Source organism: Cheilinus undulatus, linkage group 22 (assembly GCF_018320785.1).
Source record: "Cheilinus undulatus linkage group 22, ASM1832078v1, whole genome shotgun sequence".
NCBI classification, from domain to species: Eukaryota; Metazoa; Chordata; class Actinopteri; order Labriformes; family Labridae; genus Cheilinus; species Cheilinus undulatus.
The window spans coordinates 22,943,554-22,962,597 of record NC_054886.1 but is presented as its reverse complement, the minus strand read 5'-3'; the positions used below and the strand labels follow the sequence as shown (position 1 = coordinate 22,962,597).

Below are 19,044 nucleotides of genomic sequence, written 5' to 3'. Positions count from 1 at the left end.
GGGTTTGTGCGTATGTGTTGGATAGAGGAGGATGCTACAAACGTACTGTTGCCTGAAGTTAATTTCATAAGAATTGATTGATGTGCAAGAAGTTAAAAGCTCCCACATCAATTAAAGGGAGTATCCTGCAAAACCTCAAAGATTTAACAACAGTTGTTCTAAAACAAAAGACGCACATCTGGCTTTGTTAACACAGGTGTTAGGCAGGCTCTTCAGGGCAACCACGTGCGTAAAGCCGCATGATCTGGTTCGATGACCGGCAGACCGGGCAAGCTAGCCCCCTTCCAGGACATTTAGGACTGGTGGGTGTGCCGACTCCCTCCAGCATTCAACCCCGGGAGAGCATGTATCAACCTGGTCGCATTTCGCGGGCGCTGTGGCTTCAAACACCCCTGCAAGAGCAACCAAAGACAGGGTGAAGCTGTGGGCTCTGTGAGAGGTCTCTACGGCATGGGGTGTGCAGCACTTCCTGGGTAAGCCGGCCAGAGAGGCAGCAGAGGGGCATGCTGGAGCTGACGGACGGGCTGATGGATGAAGCTGCTGACACCGAAGACTCCGCGAGAGAGGCAGCCGGGAAAGAGGCTTGCTGGGTGGATGAGTAAAGCTGCTGACACCGGTACACAGGAGGGAGGCTGCAGGGGAAGAGAGTTGTGCTGGAGCTGACAGAGGGGCGGAGCTGCCTCCACATCTGCTGGAAAAAACCCTTTAAAACCTGAGTTTTTTTGGACTCTCTCTTATTAGAACCATAAAAGGCCCAGAAAACGTGTTCCTTCTCAGCACGAAGCATCGCGCAGTAGAGGAGTCGGCGGAGCGGCACCAGACACTCCCAGGCTCTGATAATCCCCCCCCCCCCCCCCAAAAAATCTATTTTCCGTGTATGGAATGGAAACTTATTCACTTTTTGTGTTTCTTGGTCTCATTTTGAAACCCAGCTCTAATCATAAAAACTTGCATTTTAGAGGTTAAATTTCAGAAACACAAGGAATATTTTTTATGTATGGTGAGGACTAAAGCTACTAACGGTTTCCATTAAAAATTGGAATAATGTGTAATTAGTTAATATTTCTATGGCAGTCATTATTGGTGCATTTTTTGTGTGCTAGGGTACTCCATTTAACAATTAATAAAGGGTAGGAAGGTTAACTTGTATCTTATACAAAAAAATATTAAGTGGCTTTAAGACTCTAACAGATGGTTTGATTTTGTGTTAGGATTGTTTAGTCTGACCTAACTGACTCCAATCATGGGAAACAATTTATGTGACAAAGATACATATAAAACTTGATCTTCTAATAGTTGTATACTAGTTATAAATCTAAAACTCCTTTTTTATATTTTCCTCTTTCAGTGGAGCAAACTTCCATCCAGGAGTAAAAGAGTGGAGCAGAGAGAGAAAGGAGAGAAATGAAAGAAGATTAGAGGAGGAAGAGAGAGCAGAACACAGAGTGAGTCAGGAAGGAATTGATCAGAGTATAGATGATATGTCCTATTTGAAATTCTGTTATGCTATTTGCCTTTTGGAATTTTAGAAACACACATAACAGGGTTACAGGTGTAAACTCAACACTTAGGTGTTTATTATTACATAAGGTACGGGTGCATCTCAAAAAATTAGAATATCATACTAATTATTATATAGAATATTACACAAGATCAATTAAAAGGATATTTTAAACAGAAATGTCAGGCTGCTGAAAAGTATGTTCATTTCTATGCACCCAATACTTGGTTGGGCCTCCTTTTGAATGAATTACTGCATCAATGCTGCGTGGCATGGAGGCGATCAGCCTGTGGCACTGCTCAGGTTGCTTTGATAGTGGCCTTCAGGTCATCTGCATTGTTGGGTCTGGTGTCTCTCATCTTCCTCTTGACAATACCCCATAGATTCTCTGTGGGGTTCAGGTCAGGCCAGTTTGCTGGCCAATCAAGCACAGTAACACCATGGTCATTGAACCAGCTTTTGGTACCTTTGGCAGTGTGGGCAGGTACCAGGTCCTGCTGGAAAATGAAATCAGCATCTCCATAAAGGTTGTCAGCAGAAGGAAGCATGAGGTGCTCTAAAATGTCCTGGTAGATGGCTGAATTGACTGTGGACTTCAGAAAACACAGTGGACCAACACCAGCAGACGCCATGGCAGCCCAAATCATCACTGACTGTGGAAACTTCACACTGGACTTCAAGCAATGTGGATTCTGTGCCTCTCCACTCTTCCTCCAGACTCTGGGACCTTGATGTCCAAATGACATGCAAAATGTACTTTCATCTGAGAAGAGGACTTTGGACCACTGAGCAACAGTCCAGGTCTTTTTCTCCACAGCCCAGGAAAGACGCTTCTGACGTTGTGTCTGTTTCAGGAGTGGCTTGACACGAGAAATGCCACAATTGTAGCCCATGTCTAGGATTTGCCTGTGCGTAGTGGCTCTTGATGCGCTGACTCCAGCCTTAGTCCACTCATTGTGAAGCTCTTGTGGTCCAATACAAGAAAAGGGACAAGACTATGTCTTTTCCTGACTGACAGCATTTCTTACTGACTGAATGGCCCCCTACCAACTGGCAAAAACATACTCAAAATGTATAAAAATATAAATGAAAAAGAATAAAGAAATCCAAATTTTATGCATTGGACAGTAAGATAGGCCTGTTGTCGTCATTTGCAGACATAATTTTTGGTGAAAACTACTTCCTGTTCAAAGACAAGGCTTTGGTTTCTTGCTTACCAGGTTTTACTGATCCCAAACAAGAGCAAGAAACCTAGAATGCACTCCAAACAAAGGCTCAAGTCTTAGGAGGTTGAGGCAGTTGGTTCATCAGTCATGTGATGTGAATGTGACTGAGGTCAATGATCCCACTAATGCTTCATCAACAAATTATGTAATGATGAAAAATGGAAAGTTTGACACCTTAACAGATGTCACCTTTGTCTTGTAATAAAGGAACTTTTGGTGATGAAAATTTTCTTCATGGTTATAGCTGCGTTCCCTATTAAGTTATAACTGTAATATGCATATTTTTGATGAGAGGATCTTATTTCTGCGTGGTGGAATCTCTGTCTCTAAAACCAGCTACATCTTGAATGAAATATCAAGGAAACATCTGTGAGTTTTCTAGGACCTCAGAAATGAGTCTGCCAGGAGAGATTATTAAGTTATTCAGTTTGTGGTAAAAGATTTTCTCAACAAGACTGTCTACAGAAACCATTAAGTGTCCACACAGGGGAGAAACCATTTAGCCGTTCAGTTTGTGGTAAAAGATTTTCTGAACGCGAAAGACTAAAGAAACCTTTAAGTAGCCACGCAGGGGAGAAACCATTTAGCTGTTCAGTTTGTGGTAAAAGATTCTTTTTAAACAAGGACATGTAAAGAAACACCTGAGAGTCCACACAGGGGAGAAACCATTTAGCTGTTCAGTTTGTGGTAAAATATTTTCTGAACGAAAAAGACTAAAGAAACAATTAAGTGTCCACACAGAGGAGAAACCATTTAGCTGTTCAGTTTGTGGTAAAAGATTTTTTTTGTATTTTTTTTTAACAAGGACATCTAAAGAAACACCTGAGAGTCCACACAGGGGAGAAACCATTTAGCCGTTCATTTTGTGGTAAAATATTTTCTGAACGAAAACGACTAAAGAAACAATAAAGTGTCCACACAGGGGAGAAACCATTTAGCTGTTCAGTTTGTGGCAAAAGATTTTTTTTTTTAACAAGGACATGTAAAGAAACACCTGAGAGTCCACACAGGAGAGAAACAATTTAGCTGTTCAGTTTGTGGTAAAATAATTTTTTCTTTTTTAACAAGGACATGTAAAGAAACACCTGAGAGTCCACACAGGAGAGAAACCATTTAGCTGTTCAGTTTGTGGTAAAAGAATTTTTTCTTTTTTAACAAGGACATGTAAAGAAACACCTGAGAGTCCAAACAGGGGAGAAACCATTTAGCTGTTCAGTTTGTGGTAAAATATTGTCTGAACGAAAAAGACTAAAGAAACAATTAAGTGTCCACACAGAGGAGTAACCATTTAGCTGTTCAGTTTGTGGTAAAAGATTTTTTTTTTTAACAAAGACATCTTAGAAACACCTGAGAGTCCACACAAAGGAGAATCCATTTAGCTGTTCAATTTGTGGTAAAAGATTTTCTGAATGAGAAAGTCTAACGAGACAACTGAGTGTCCACACAAGGGAGAAACCATTTAGCTGTTCAGTTTGTGGTAAAAGATTTAAAAGATTTTCTGAACGAGAAGACTAAAGAAACAATTAAGTGTCCACACAGGGGAGAAACCATTTAGCTGTTCAGTTTGTGGTAAAAGATTTTTTTTTTTTTTGAACAAGGACATATAAAGAAACACCTGAGCGTCCATACAAAGGAGAAACCATTTAGCTGTTCAGTTTGTGGTTAAAGATTTTCTGAACGAGAAAGACTAAAGAGACACTCAAGTGTCCACACGGGAGAAACCATTTAGCTGTTCAGTTTGTGGTAAAAGATTTTTTTTTTTTAAACAAGGACATCTTGAGAAATACCTGAGAGTCCACACAAAGGAGAAACAATTTAGCTGTTCAGTTTGTGGTAAAAGATTTTTTTTTTAACAAGGACATCTTGAGAAATACCTGAGAGTCCATACAAAGGAGAAACCATTTAGTTGTTCAGTTTGTAGTAAAAGATTTTCTGAATGAGGAAATCCAAAGAAACACTCAAGTGTCCACACAGGGGAGAAATAATTCAGTGGTTCCTTTTAGTTCAAATGTTTGTAATCAAAGTATCATAAATCTAGTGCATTTCAAAAATCACAAATGTGTTACCATGAGCAGTGGAAATCCAGAATGTTTGTCATTTCATCTTTCTAGCTAAGAAGAAGCATCTCAGTGATTGAAATTCTGCTTTTATTCCTGTATGTAATTTTTGTTTCCACCTTGGCTCTCAGTGCAGGAGAGGAACCTAATACTACAATACAATGAAGGAAGGGTCCAACCAGACCCCATGGACATTTTCCCTGCCATTCACCTGAGCCCTCAGTTTGATGACTGGGATGGACCCCTCCTGAGAGGGAGAACAGCAGAAAACTGACCTTGCACAGCAAGGATAAAAAGGCCCTTTACATGAACATCATAAAAACAATCCACAAAACAAAACTGAACAACAGAGCTGCATGTGTGTGGACCAACAGACTCTGAGGACAGACCCCACAGTGGAGGACCCTGTATGAGCCTCCTTTAAAAAAACGTACCGGTGACCTTCAGTGGAGAATTTTACACGGTGCTATTACCACAAATGCTTTTATATCTGTTATAAATCCCACTGTTTTAAATAAGTGTCCTTTCTGTGGTCTGTCTGAGAATGTTTTCCACATTTTTACTGAGTGCAACAGACTAACCGTTTTTTTTAGATTTTTAACAGGGGTTTTTAATCTTTTAAGGTTTGTTTTTACCAGTTCTGTTTTTATCTATGGGGTACGGTACAACAAAGAAACAAATTTAAGTGCCAACTTTTGCACTTTTTAATTGGAGAGGCCAAAATGTCAATCTACCTCACTCGGAGAGTCGGACTGCAGGCTGGACCTTAACTTGATTCTGCGGCCCTGCGGAAGTGCAACAATAAAGCCAGGCTGTGGCTGGAGTTTTGCTTCCACAGGGCCACAGGAAATATGGATAAGTTTATGGAGATGTGAGGGTATGAAAACATTCTGTGCAAAGTGTCCAGTGAAGAACTAAAATTTCAAAACTGTCCCAACTAAGTTTCTTTGTGTTGAAGTAATGTAAACCTTAAATGTCTGCCTGTTAAAAATTTTATTGTGTAAATTAAGTATTTGTTAAAAATCAAAAATCTTCTTCTTTCCGGCAGTTTAGAACACATCTTGGCATTTTAATGATGTTATATCAGTCTATATTAGACACTCCCTCATATTCTTGAGAATATTCCTGTGCAGTGACATCGTTAGGCCGTTTTTAGGGGGCTGAAGCCACCCTAAAATGTTCCTCAGCCCCCCTAACAATAATTACAGTCAAAAAAAGTCATGAAACTAATGACCGAATGCACCACAGTATTACGTTACTCTCTGCTTAATGTATAGACAGAAGTGTCAAGTAACTACGTACAAATACCTGTTCCCTTACTTAAGTAGAAATTTTGGGTATCTATACTTTACTGGAGTAATTATTTTTCAGCTGACTTTTTACCTCTACACTTTACATTTTCAAGCAATTATCTGTACTTTCTGCTCCTTACATGTAAAAAATAGCCCCGTTACTCCTATTTCATTTCAGCTTGTTTTCATTCTGGCTTGTCATTGTTCAAAAAAACACAAATAAAAAAGCCAAAAACCTATCCAGATAAATCGCGCCATCTGGATAGAGTGAATTTGACTGTGGTTGGATGAGAAGCATAAACGTAATACCATTCTGACACCCTATTTGTATGCGATCCATCGCACCTGGGCACGACACAAATCAGGTCACACTCCAGCAAGGAAATAGCAGACGTATGTAGCCTAGTAGTAGCCTAGACGTATGTAGCAGAGACTCAAGAGAACTCAAGCGAAATGTCCCAGCCAAGCACCAGCGAGGAGGTTGGTAGCCAGGACGACCAATACTTATAGGCAACTAGTCATCATATCGTCTGCTCCATGAAACAAATGTTAATGCTCAGTAGTACACATATATGGTTCTTGTATGTATTATGCCCATTGTACTAAAATGCGTTAAGTTTCAATGGGCATAAATGCAGCTGAAACAGGTGCATCCCAAATTTTTCAACATTAACATTTTATTATAACATTATAGTCATTATGGCCTTTAGAAAAAATGTTTTTTTTGGGGAGGTGGGGTAGTGCACTATAAGCCCCTGTGGTGCAGCCTCAGCTTTTGTCCTTAATGGCATTTTTCCCCCTCACATTACTTTTACTTTTATACTTTTAGTAGTTTTGAAACCAGTACTTTTGCATGACTAAAATGACTATGAAGTGACTAAAACCAAAGACTTTTTTCATCGAAGACTAAGATCTTGATTCTTAGCAACATGAGAATTGTGAGAAAGGAGCTGATGTTCATTTTGTCCATCTGATTCACTCTGCTCACCTTCCTCCTGAGTAGGAGTCAAAATCAATGCATCAGTCTCCTCCTGTTTGAGCTGCTCTTCCTCCTGCTCTTCTTTAATCTGTGGAGGCTCTGGATCCTCCTGGTCCCTTCCTCTAACACTATAAAGATTTTTATGTGGTCTGTTGCACCCCATTTAATTACAGAATAATCTGCCAATTCACCGTTTCATTTTATTTCAACTATAGATCAGCTGATCTATAGATCTTCCTTACATCACCGGTTTTGGAATGTGGCTCTGGCTAAAGTATTCTGAGACAATAAGATTCTTAGGTAGAATAAGGCTGAGTGCCACTGGCATAGACAGAGAAATATTAGTGACTGGCAGAAATAAACTAATTTTATTATGCAAGCATGAACACCCTAAAAGAAGAAAGAGGGGAGTTATAAACTATATATCTAAAGATATATAGTTGATATATATAGTTAATATATATGTATATATATATGTATATATATATATGTGTATATATATATATATATATATATATATCTTTAGATATTCATATTTTACTAAATGCATTAATGGATCCGTTTTCCAACATCCGTTCCATGAACTCACTCATTAAGCCTGCCATTAGAAAAAGGAAAATCTCTTCATGGCTCAGGAAAGGAGAGTAAGCCAGATTGTAGGTCCTGATAAATGCTCTACAACTAATAACAAATAAAATAATTCAGCATTTTAAGGTGTGGAGGAAAAAAGGGAACAAGTATTGGAGATTTGGGATTTTTCTTAAGTGGCACTGTTGACTGAGCTGCTTTGTGAATAACTGAAGTTCCAACTAACTCTGTTAGGTCTCTCCTTTGCTTCTATTCTCATTTCTCTGTGACTCTTTAGCTAATTTATCCGCCATCTCTTTACCCTTCAACCCCTCATGTGCTGGTACTCAACAGAACTGTACATCCACACCACCTCTGTGAAGTCTTAGCAGGCTATGTTGTAGCTCCATGAGAGAGTCTTCTCTGCTTGATTTTGTTGATTGAATGCTTCTAGAGTTGCTGCTGAATCAGTGCACACCACCACCCGGTCTGGCCGGACCTCCTCCACCCACTGCAAACCAACGATGACTGCCCCCAACTCTGGAATAAATACACAAATACCCACGCATTCTTGTTCACTTTTGCAGCCATCAGTGAACATTTTTATATAACTGTAATATTTTTGTCTAAACCCCTATCCATCACTTTTTCTCTGACTGTTTTTGCCACTTTCAACATTTCTTTCCACCCTTGCCTATCGCTGCCTCTGTTAAATCCATTGTTGCTGATTGGCTCCCCCACATCCTGAAAAGGTCTGTTTGCCTCATCAGCCATTAACAAGCCATTTAGGTGTATTCAATCACTAAATATATATTAACTTACATTGCATTGGTCTTACTACCGTATTTTCCAGACTATAAGTCGCACTTTTTTTCATAGTTTGGCTGGTCCTGCGACTTATAGTCAAGAGCGACTTATATATCAAAATATATATAATCTAACATGTTTTTACATGTTAATTCATGCTGACTGACATGAACATTACCGTCTATAGCCGCTAGAGGGCGCTCTAGGCTTGTGACAACTATATGCTGCTCCTGGAGTGAGTGAGAAACTTCTGAGGGATTGGCGAAAAGCAGAGGTTACTTTTACTGTAATGAAGAAAACAAAGAAAGCTAATCCCGGGCTGAAAGCAAGATGGCCAGAGCTGGAGGAACGAGTGCCGGGAGAGGACTGTCAACAGTGCAGTTAAGTCTCCACGCCCTGGTAGTTGCCATGGAGATAAATATAAATGACTTTGCAGGCGGGCCTTTCTTGGTGTTACCACTTCATGCAGTGCAACCACCTCTCTATCAGAGCACGGACAACGGAGTGTAGGAACACACTAAATAAGCGCGACTTATAGTCCAGTGCGACCTATATATGTTTTTTTCCTCTTCATGATGCATTTTTTGACTGATGTGACTTATACTCCGGAGCAACTTTTAGTCTGGATAATACGGTAATTTAAATATCCTCAAGACAAGAAACATGAAAGTGGCCCCACTGGTCTGAAATATTTCTGTATGTGGCCCTCAGTGTAAATAAAAAACTTTGGACACCCCTGTAGTAGAGGAAGCATTAGTAATAAATCTATGATGACACACTTTCACTTCCTTTGCTTGTTATTAAAAATAGTATAACAATGAATCAAAATAATGAATCATAATTTACATTAAAAATGAAAGTTTAAAGCACAAGCACAGTTTCTGTTTCTCTCCAACTTGTCAGCATATAGCTGTGTACCAGCCAAAGGTGAACATTCACTGCTACCAAATTATCATGCAAATTGGATTTGAGTGTCATTAACATTCATCTTTTTGACTGTCAAATAAACTCATGGATGGGATTGTATCTCAGGGCTCTTTGGATCACTGAAATCAATCTGTGACCAACAAAAGAATCTTTTTCCACAGGTGTTACAGGAGTGAGGATTCTCACCCTTGTGAGTTCTCATGTGGACTGGCAAAACACATTTTAGCCTAAAAGATTTGTTGCACTTAAATAGGTATGTGGTTTTTCACCTGTATGGATCCTTAAGTGCCTATCCAAACTACATTTAAGTCTGAATGATTTCCCACAGGTACCACAGGTGTATGGCTTTGTACCTGTGTGAGTATGAATGTGCGTATTCAAATTTGACGCCGTACTGAATTGTTTTCCACAGGTGCTGCAAGAGAAAGGATTCTCCCCTGTGTGAGTTCTCATGTGGACTGTCAATGCACTTTTATGTCTAAAACATCTGTTGCACATTGTGCAGGTATATGGTTTTTCACCTGTATGAATCTTTAAGTGCCTGTCCAAACTACATTTAAGTGTGAATGATTTCCAACAAATACCACAGGTATACGGCTTTGTACCTGTGTGAGTACGAATGTGCTTATTCAAATCTGACGCCGTACTGAATTGTTTTCCACAGGTGCTGCAGGAGAAAGGCTTCTCACCTGTGTGCGATCTAATGTGGATAGCCAATGTACTTTTTAGTCTAAAAGTTTTGTTGCATGCTGTGCAGGTATGTGGTTTTTCACCTGTATGGATATTTAAGTGCCTATCCAAATCACATTTCTGTGTGAATGATTTCCCACAGGTATTACAGGTGTATGACTTTGTTCCTGTGTGGGTAAGAATGTGCTGATTCAAATGTGACCCATTAATTAATCTTTTTCCACAGGTGCTGCAGGAGAAAGGCTTCTCACCTGTGTGAGTTCTCATGTGGACTGTCAATGCACTTTTATGTCTAAAACATCTGTTGCACGTTGTGCAGGTATATGGTTTTTCACCTGTATGGATCCTTAAGTGCAAATACAAACTACATTTATGTGTGAATGATTTTCCACAGGTACCACAGGTGTACGGCTTTGTACCTGTGTGAGTAAGAATGTGCTGTTTGAAATTCTCACCTGTGTGTTTTCTTTCTGTCTCTTGTCTTGGTTTTGATTTTACAGTCATCTCTGAGGCTTTCTGCTTGTTCTCTTTGGGATCTTGATTCTCAGCAACATGAGAGTTGTGAGAAAGGAACTGGTGTTCGTTTTGTCCATCTGCTTCACTCTGCTCACTTTCCTCCTGAGTGGGAGTCAATATCAATGTGTCAGTCTCCTCCTGTTTGAGCTGCTCTTCCTCCTGCTCCTCTTTAATCTGTGGAGGCTCTGGATCCTCCTGGTCCAGACTGGACTTCCTCTCCTGGTGGCAGAGCTGCTGCTCAGGTTCAACCTCCTCCTCCTTACACACATGTTGCTGCAGGACGTCTGGAGACACAAAAACAAAACAATGACAAAACAAATTGAATGTACAGGACAAACAGCGCCAGTATGTATTATAAAACTGATTTTTGGAGACTAAGGGCTTTAAAAACTCCCAGACTGTGTGTAAAAGTAGGTATTGTTTCTGTCACATAGACTACAATCTTTGTTCTGGACTCTTAAATTGACTTGACCTTGTATATCACCTTTATAGTCATCTGACTGCTCAAAACACTTTAAGAAGGCATTCAAGCTACATCAGTGTTATCTTCAGTATATATTAAAGTTAAACAATCTTAAATAGGGCATTAATATTAGTGTTTACAGTTATATTCATTTTACAATTTGGATAATGAAAATAGTTAGAAGAAAATAACTGTTTTTTTTTTTTTCTTTTTAAAGTAAATACTAAAATGTAAAGACCTCTTAATGACCAAGACTGGACTAAAATGTTTGTGGGTGTTAATTGACTAAAACTATGAGGAATTAAAATGACTATGAAGTGACTAAAACCAAAGACTTTTTCCGTCTAAGACTAAGATCTTGATTCTCGGCAACATGAGAGTTGTGAGAAAGGAGCTGATGTTCATTTTGTCCATCTGCTTCACTCTGCTCACCTTCCTCCTGAGTAGGAGTCAAAATCAATGCATCAGTCTCCTCCTGTTTGAGCTGCTCTTCCTCCTGCTCCTCTTTCATCTGTGGAGGCTCTGGATCCTCCTGGTCCAGACTGGACTTCCTCTCCTGGTGACAGAACTGCTGCTCAGCTTCAACCTCCTCCTCCTCCTTACACACATGTTGCTGCGGGACGTCTAGAGATACAAAAACCAAACAAAGTCAGGGGGAGGAAACATGTCATTAGTGTCAGTATAGGACTGCTTTTCCATTACACTGCGGCTCAACTCAGCATGGCAGCCCGGTTGCTTTTCCACTAGGGCTGGGCAATTAATCGCAAATTAGATTAAATCGCAATATAGCCTGCTGCAATTTTCAAACCGCAGAAGCTGCAAAATTTCTTTAACCTTAAATTTGTGACAAAATGCCAGTTTAAAACTTTTTTTGCAGCAGCAGAGATGTTGTGCATAACATATCATGCAATTATTCATGTGCCATTCTTTTGGAATAGTCTACTAAAAAATCTACTTCTTCATTTCTGTACATTTTTCTAATTAAATATAACAATTAAATAAAAAATTACCACCCTCCTTTCAATACTAAAATTCATCTTAAATTTGCAATACGAGTCAAAATCATCACAATTAGATTTTTTTTTTTTAATTGTTCAGCTCTTGCTTACCCTTATATTGTGGTGGTTAGAATATAGAATGATATATTTCTTGTGTTTTTTGGAAAATACATGAGGTGAGGAACTAAACAAATAATTGCATATCAAATCGCAATCGCAATATTGGGGGGGACGCAATAGATTATTTTCCCAAATCATTCAGCCCTATTTTCCACCACAACCGAGCTACCCGTTTGAAGGGGTCTAGAGCTGATGACGCAGTGTTTTGAGCCCTCCTTGATCGCCCCACCCTTCTGGTCTGAGTGACTTTACATCGTTTTAAAGCAGAAAAATCCAACTACGACAGCACAGCTGCTCTTTTTAATTTCTCTCCATCCCTCTCTCTATCCACAGTCAGTAAACAAACAATAATTCACGCTTATAATCTAAATGAGAGGATTTTCCTGCATATAAGTTAAAGAACAGTCTCCTTATTGTTGATTTGTGGGTCAGCAGAAAATGAATGCAATCATATTTTGGATTGGGCAGTGAGAACAGCATGCTTTACTAGCGCCAGTTGATGAATTAAAGACGGACTCCGTCATGGGTGAAATGTTACGAACATCTCCAGCATTTTATTTTTTTAAAAGTCTACAATTTATCTGTATATAAGAGGGAGAAAGGCTCAAACTTCTGTTATTAATAGGAGCAGAAAAAGGTGTATTCCTGGATCTGCACCTAGTCCTTCCTGATCACATTCTTCAGAGTGAGAAGCCGTGCACATATCAGACCGTAGTATGAGCACAAAAATCTCAAGTTTTGGTCTAGTGTCATAAATATTTAAGTCATATGGTGAATGCTGACACCGCTGGACCAGAGTTAAGGACAGCTGGAGCAGAGGCAGGGATAAAACCTATCAACCCCTCTCTCTTCACACTGGGCTCTGTATATTCAACATAGCTACTGATCCCAGGTCAGGTGAAATAACTCCAGTGTCAGATCAGATATCGTATAAATCTGTTATTTTACAGACTAAAAAACAACACTTATGTATACTGACTCACCAGCGGTGGATCTTTCGTGTGATGACGTCGACACGCGTATCCATGCCCAGGCCTGGATGCGTTGAGCATTGTGAGTGCAGGTATGGCAAGCTGTTTTAACATTAAAAAGTTAAGTTTGACTATCCGGAATTAAAATTGTAGATATCTACAATGTCTTTCTGACTAGTCGAAATTACATTTTGAATAGTCGGAATTTTGATTCAAGATATCTGTAATTCAATTTTGACTAGGCGAAATAACAATTAGAGGTATCTGCAATGACGTCACCGAAAACGTCATTCAACTCATCACACATCTCAAATGACAATTACAGATATCTGTAATTCAATTTCGCCTAAGCAGAATGTGAATTAAAGATATCGCAAATGTCATGCCGCCATCAATGACGCTGCTCTATTTTAGATATCCAGAAATACGTCATTTCCCCTCACCGCCATAATTAAACAAGAAGTGGGTTTATTTCCTTATTTCTATGAATGGAGGAAGAAAGAAGCAGTCATGGCGTTGGCTCACACAGGTAGGCCTAGAATGTGACATTTATAGGGAGCAGATTTCCATAGATTTGATGATTTGAAAAACAACCCGCTCTGCTCCCGTCCAAAGTGGGAGGCGGGCCAAATTTGTTGTAATTACAGATATCTGCAACGTCGCCTAGCCAAAATTCTAATCCAAGATATCTCTAATTACATTTTGACTAGGCAGAATTACATTTACAGATATCTACAATGTAATTTCGCCTAGTCAAAAATCCATTTACAGGTATCTACAATTTAATTTTGCCTTGTCAAAATTTACTTTAAGATATCCGAAAAGGGACATGTCGATATCTTGAATTGTATAGAATTGATGTGAATTAAAGATATCTGTAATTGTAATTCTGCCTAGTCAAAATGTAATTAGAGATATCTTGAATTAGAATTACAGATATCTACAATTCATTTGCAGATATCCATAATTCACATTGTGGATATCCAAAATGACATTGTGGATATCTGGAATAAGAAACCCCACACACATGAATGGCAAAAGTGACGTCATTTCGCCTAGTCAAAATGACGTTGTAGATATCTTAAATGATAATTGTGGATGGGCAGAATGTATTTTTGGATATCTGAAATGTTCTTTTTGAGTAGGCGAAATTTAATTACATATATCTACAATTTTAATTCCGGATAGTCAAACTTAACTATTAAATGTTAAAACCGCTTGCCAGATGCGGGCCAAAGGGGGGACAGGGGAGGGGGTCAAATGGGCTTCAGCACGGTTAGAATACAGCACGTTACGGATGGCCTAGTGTGAGTGCGCCCTTACATTCATCATCAGCTGAGACCCCCTCTTGCATATGGCGGTCACGTGGCGCATCCTCCCTAATGAAAGCCAGCAGTCCGGGTGGCATCTACGTTTTGTTATCTATGCAACGTTTTCTTTGATCTCAGTTGTTTTGCGATCTTTGCCGTAATGTCTTTCTGCACGTGCACAACGACAAGTTGTGGAGACTAGCTTGACCAGAGTTTGAAAAAAACAAACAGCCTGGCGGTTTGTTTCATTCGCTTTCAACAGAATATATATGCTAACCATAGCCCATTACGACCCAGTCTAGACATATCACTTATTGTTTGGTTATTTAACATATGAGCCCCATACGTCGTTTTAATAACAAAATATCTGAGCACAAATATAAGCACAGTTTATCTCCTCACCTATTCTGTGTAAGCGGATGTGAGGTTTCCAAATGAAATCCTGTATTCTGCGCTGACGGTTGATTTCTGCCTCGTCCTCGACGACAGTTCTTATAAAATCGTCACATATTTCCTCAGCTGCAGCAGTTAGCTGCTCGTTGACAACATCTCTAACCTTATCGAGTGAAAACATTCTTGTTCTTTATTCAGCAGTAAAGTTCCTCAGTGTCTTCTTCTTCTTCTTCTTCTTCTTCTTCTTCTTCTTTCACAATTTACGTCAGTTTAGACGCATCTTGGCGTTTTACTGACACCCACAGGTGAACGATACTATATCAGTCTATATTAGACACTTCATCATATTCTTGACTATATCCCTGTGGCATGCAATATTGAATAAATGCTTTTGTAATCAGTTGGTGCTTCTCACATTGGCCAAGCAAAACTTTAACTGATAAGCAACAAATTCCTATTTCTGACCATTTTTTAAACAATGTGACTTCACTTCACATTAATTTGGTTTCCAGAAAAAAAATTCCTAATTGAACATTGAAATAATGTCTCTCTCTTTTTTTTCCTTTCCCAAGTTTCTTGCCATTCCCACTCAAGCTCTTCTTTGACTTTACTTCTGTTTTCCCATACGAAACCTTAATGTTTATTGAATTTTGGTTTAATGCTGATTTTGCAATGCTTTCAGCAGTTTCATTAGCCATATTTCACCCATCTCAACCTGCAAAGCAGGAACTGAAGAGGATCTAAATGATCTTAAAGCTTTGGTTTGAACACTGTCTGGTTTTCTAAGTGTCTTGGCAGCAGAGCCATAGCCAACACAGCCATAATCAAGCACAGATCTGATGCTTGATGAATCATGTGCATGGTTCCTCGCTCTGCACTCCAGTCATGACCACATAAACTTCTCATAACATTTATTACTTTCACATTTTTAAATAATTTTCTTGATCTGACATGCCAAGCTAATTTTTTCATCAAATCGTTCCTAAAAATTGAAATTCTTTAACCTTTTCTAGAGGGCAGCCATACATACACAATTCAAAATCAGGCATTTTCTTAAATCCAAATACAATATATTTGGTTTTGGAGGCAGAAATTGTAATAATAATAATAATAATAATAATAATAATAATCTTTATTTATAGAGCACTTTACAAAACAGAGTTACAAAGTGTTTCACAAGAAAAAGAAATATAATGAAAATAAATTACCGGTAATCAGAAAGAACAGTTTGTTACCTTCATGGAGAAGTTCCTTGACAACATACACACAGAAGAGGCTCCCTCTCTTGTTGGTACTCACCCATTTTTGGAGTGCACACCCCCAAAGCCAGGTCAAATATGCGTTTTTGACTCAAGTGCCCAAGAAGATGGCCTCTCACTCAACAGCATCTTGCTCTCAGGCCCTGACCTACATAACTCCCTACTTGGGTTTCTGGTCAGGGAAGACCACAGAAATTTCTTGAGATTTCTTTGGCACAAAGATAATGACATGACTAAAGAGGCAACAGAGTACAACATGCGAGTGCATATGTTCGGCAACAGCCCTTCACCTGCAGTGGCTATGGCCTTTGAAGTGCTGCCCAAGAAGGCGGGCACAAGTATGGAGTCGACTCCCGCAACTTTGTTGACAGACACTTTTAGGTAGATGATGGGCTCAGCTCCCTTCCAACTGAGCTGGAAGCAACTGATCTCCTTAAGTGCACTCAAGCATCACTGGTAGAATCAAATCTGAAACTGCATAAAATTGCCTCAAACAGTGTCACAGTGATGCAAGCCTTTGAGCCAGAAGATCTGGCTGCAGGTCTAAAGGATTTAGACCCTAATGAAGAAGCTCTGCTGGTACAAAGAAGTCTTGGCTTATGCTGGAACATAGACTCTGACACCTTCACATTCAAAGTAGCAGTCAGAGACAAGCCGTTCACTTGACGTGGAGTTCTGTCGACTGCCAATAGCCTCTTTGACCCACTAGGCCTAGTCACACCAGTGACCATTCAAGGACGAGCACTACTCAGAGAACTTTCAGTGGATGTTCATGACTGGGGTACAGAACTTCCTGCAGATAGTTATTTGAAGTAAGAAACATGGGAAAAATCACTACAGGATTTGAGTGGTCTCCATCTTCCCTGCTCATACATACAGCTGTCACTCTCCAATGCTGCACGCACCGAGTTGTGTCTGCTTCTAACTGGGCCATAGGAGCAGTAGCTTACCTGAGAGTCATTACAGCAGATGGGCAGTGCAGAGTTGGCTTTGTGCTTGGGAAAGCAAAGCTAGTCCCTCTACCAGAACCCACTATTCCTCACCTCAAACTGTGCAGAGCTGTGCTGGCTGTTGAAATGGCCAAACTGATCTTGGACGAACTTGACCACAAGCCAGATGATGTGAAGTTTTATTGTGACAGCAAAGTTGTCCTTGGATATATTTATAATGACAACAAGTGATTCTTTGTATATGTACAAAATCATGTTCATCTAAAATCACACACAAACCACACCCATCTGAAAAATCATGCAAACATGGTAAAATAGGGTTCGTCATTTCACATTGTACTGACCATGATTTTAGTGGCTGTTTGGGCTTCACACACATACACACACACATATCAGTTCCTCAACACACACTTTCACACCACACTATGACATCCCTAGAACATACCCAAATAAGTTTTGTTCTAAATATTTATTTTATTAGCCCGGAGGGCTTGATATAATATGATAATGTGAAAATGTTGACATGGCCTCTCAATGGTAGCTATACATTGATTGATTGATTGATAATACTTTATTGTCAGATGCAAGATCTGAAATTTGTTTTGCATTAAAACAGCAGCTCTGTCATACACAATTCAAGGGACGATATACACAGACATACATATAACATTCAACGAGGACAATTAACAAAAAACCGTCTACCCAATTACAACCTCATTGATTTTGTGTGATTTTGTGGATTAAGCTCCTCATTTAGCTTTAGGATGGACTGATATATGAAGGACTGTTTGAACCTGACCCTATTAAAGCGTGGCACAGAGTACCGACGCCCTGATGGTAACAGTACATATTCTTTGTTTAGAACATGGCTGGGGTCGGAGATGATGTTCTTAGCCAATCGCATGGTGTTATTGTGATAGGCAGCTTCAAACAGTGCGTCCAGAGGTTGGCCCACAATCTTTGAACAGATTTTAATCAAGTGTCTTAGTCCAGATTTTGCAGTGACTGTGAGGCAGCTATACCATACGGCATTACAGTACTGCAGCACACTAAGGACAACAGAGTTAAAGAACAGAAGAAGCACCTGCTGTGTGGCCCCAAATGATCTGAGGCGACGGAGGAAATATATTCTTTGTTTAGTCTTTTTACAGATGAAGTCAATGTGATGTTTCCATGATAATGTTGAGTCGATCATGATGCCCAAATATTTAAATGATTCCACCTGTTTTATGCAGACATTATTAATGACAATGGGAGCTACAGGTATGGGTTTTGAGCTGAAAACTACTTCCTCTGTTTTTTTGGTGTTTATTTCCAGAGCGTTGTTTTTGCTCCATGTCACAACCTTGTCGACACCCTGTTGATGCAAGCCTGGGTTGTCTGAGTTATTCAGCAGTGTTAGCAGGACGGTGTCGTCTGAATACTTGATTACAAATTGATTATTTGAGGATGAACGGCAATCATCTGTGTATAACGTGAAGAGAAGAGCTGAACTCACACAGCCCTGGGGGGCTCCGACATTGGTTGTGATAGCAGAGGAGATGGTTTTATTTACCATGACCAACTGGACTCTGTTGATGAGGAAAGATGCATACCAGTGAATCAAATATGGGTTAACTCCCTGATGGAGTAGTTTAGAGATTAAAATGTCTGGTTGAATTGTATTGAAGGCAGATGAAAAATCTAGAAAGAGAACTCTTGCATAGTTATTGGGTTTATCCAGGTGTTTGGTGATAATGTGGGTAAGCGCAGCATATGAAAAAACATCACCACCTAATAAAAAGCAATGAAAAAAAAAATTTGAAGGGATTTCAACATCAAGGACTGAAAAGAATAATACTAATAAAAAAAAAATCAAACTGCAATGGCAGTGTATTCCAAAACTGTGTTTATAATGGGAGTAGATGGGTAAAAATACCCTTAGGAACTCAGGTGACTATTTCTTTATACAGTGAATTAAAGACTCTTGAAACATTTTTTTTCCCTGAAATACCCAAATTCATCCCACAATACACACC

The 19,044-nt window shown here is 39.5% G+C and overlaps 1 protein-coding gene and 1 pseudogene across 1 annotated transcript; both read right to left on the bottom strand.

Annotated features, from left to right (window-relative positions):
• Positions 1 to 7,654: 7,654 nt before the first annotated feature.
• On the bottom strand, positions 7,655 to 15,023 carry LOC121504537 (UPF0746 protein DDB_G0281095-like). The gene is made up of 4 exons (XM_041779403.1): positions 14,827 to 15,023; positions 11,458 to 11,649; positions 10,502 to 10,846; positions 7,655 to 8,162 (listed from the first exon to the last, which is right to left on the bottom strand). Exons 1-4 carry the CDS (start codon positions 14,996 to 14,998, stop codon positions 8,008 to 8,010), a joined length of 864 nt encoding a protein of 287 aa, XP_041635337.1. The 5' UTR covers positions 14,999 to 15,023; the 3' UTR covers positions 7,655 to 8,007.
• Positions 9,439 to 10,469, bottom strand: LOC121504508 (annotated as a pseudogene).
• Positions 15,024 to 19,044: the final 4,021 nt, after the last annotated feature.

Bases quoted from the DNA above. Each gene is read 5' to 3' on its own strand.
- LOC121504537 (XM_041779403.1), bottom strand. From the start codon at position 14,998: ATGTTTTCACTCGATAAGGTTAGAGATGTTGTCAACGAGCAGCTAACT. The intron at 11,650-14,826 runs GTGAGGAGATAA...TTGTATCTCTAG, and splicing joins CATCCGCTTACACAGAATAG to ACGTCCCGCAGCAACATGTG. The intron at 8,163-10,501 runs GTGAGAATTTCA...TATTTATTCCAG, and splicing joins GACAGAAAGAAAACACACAG to AGTTGGGGGCAGTCATCGTT.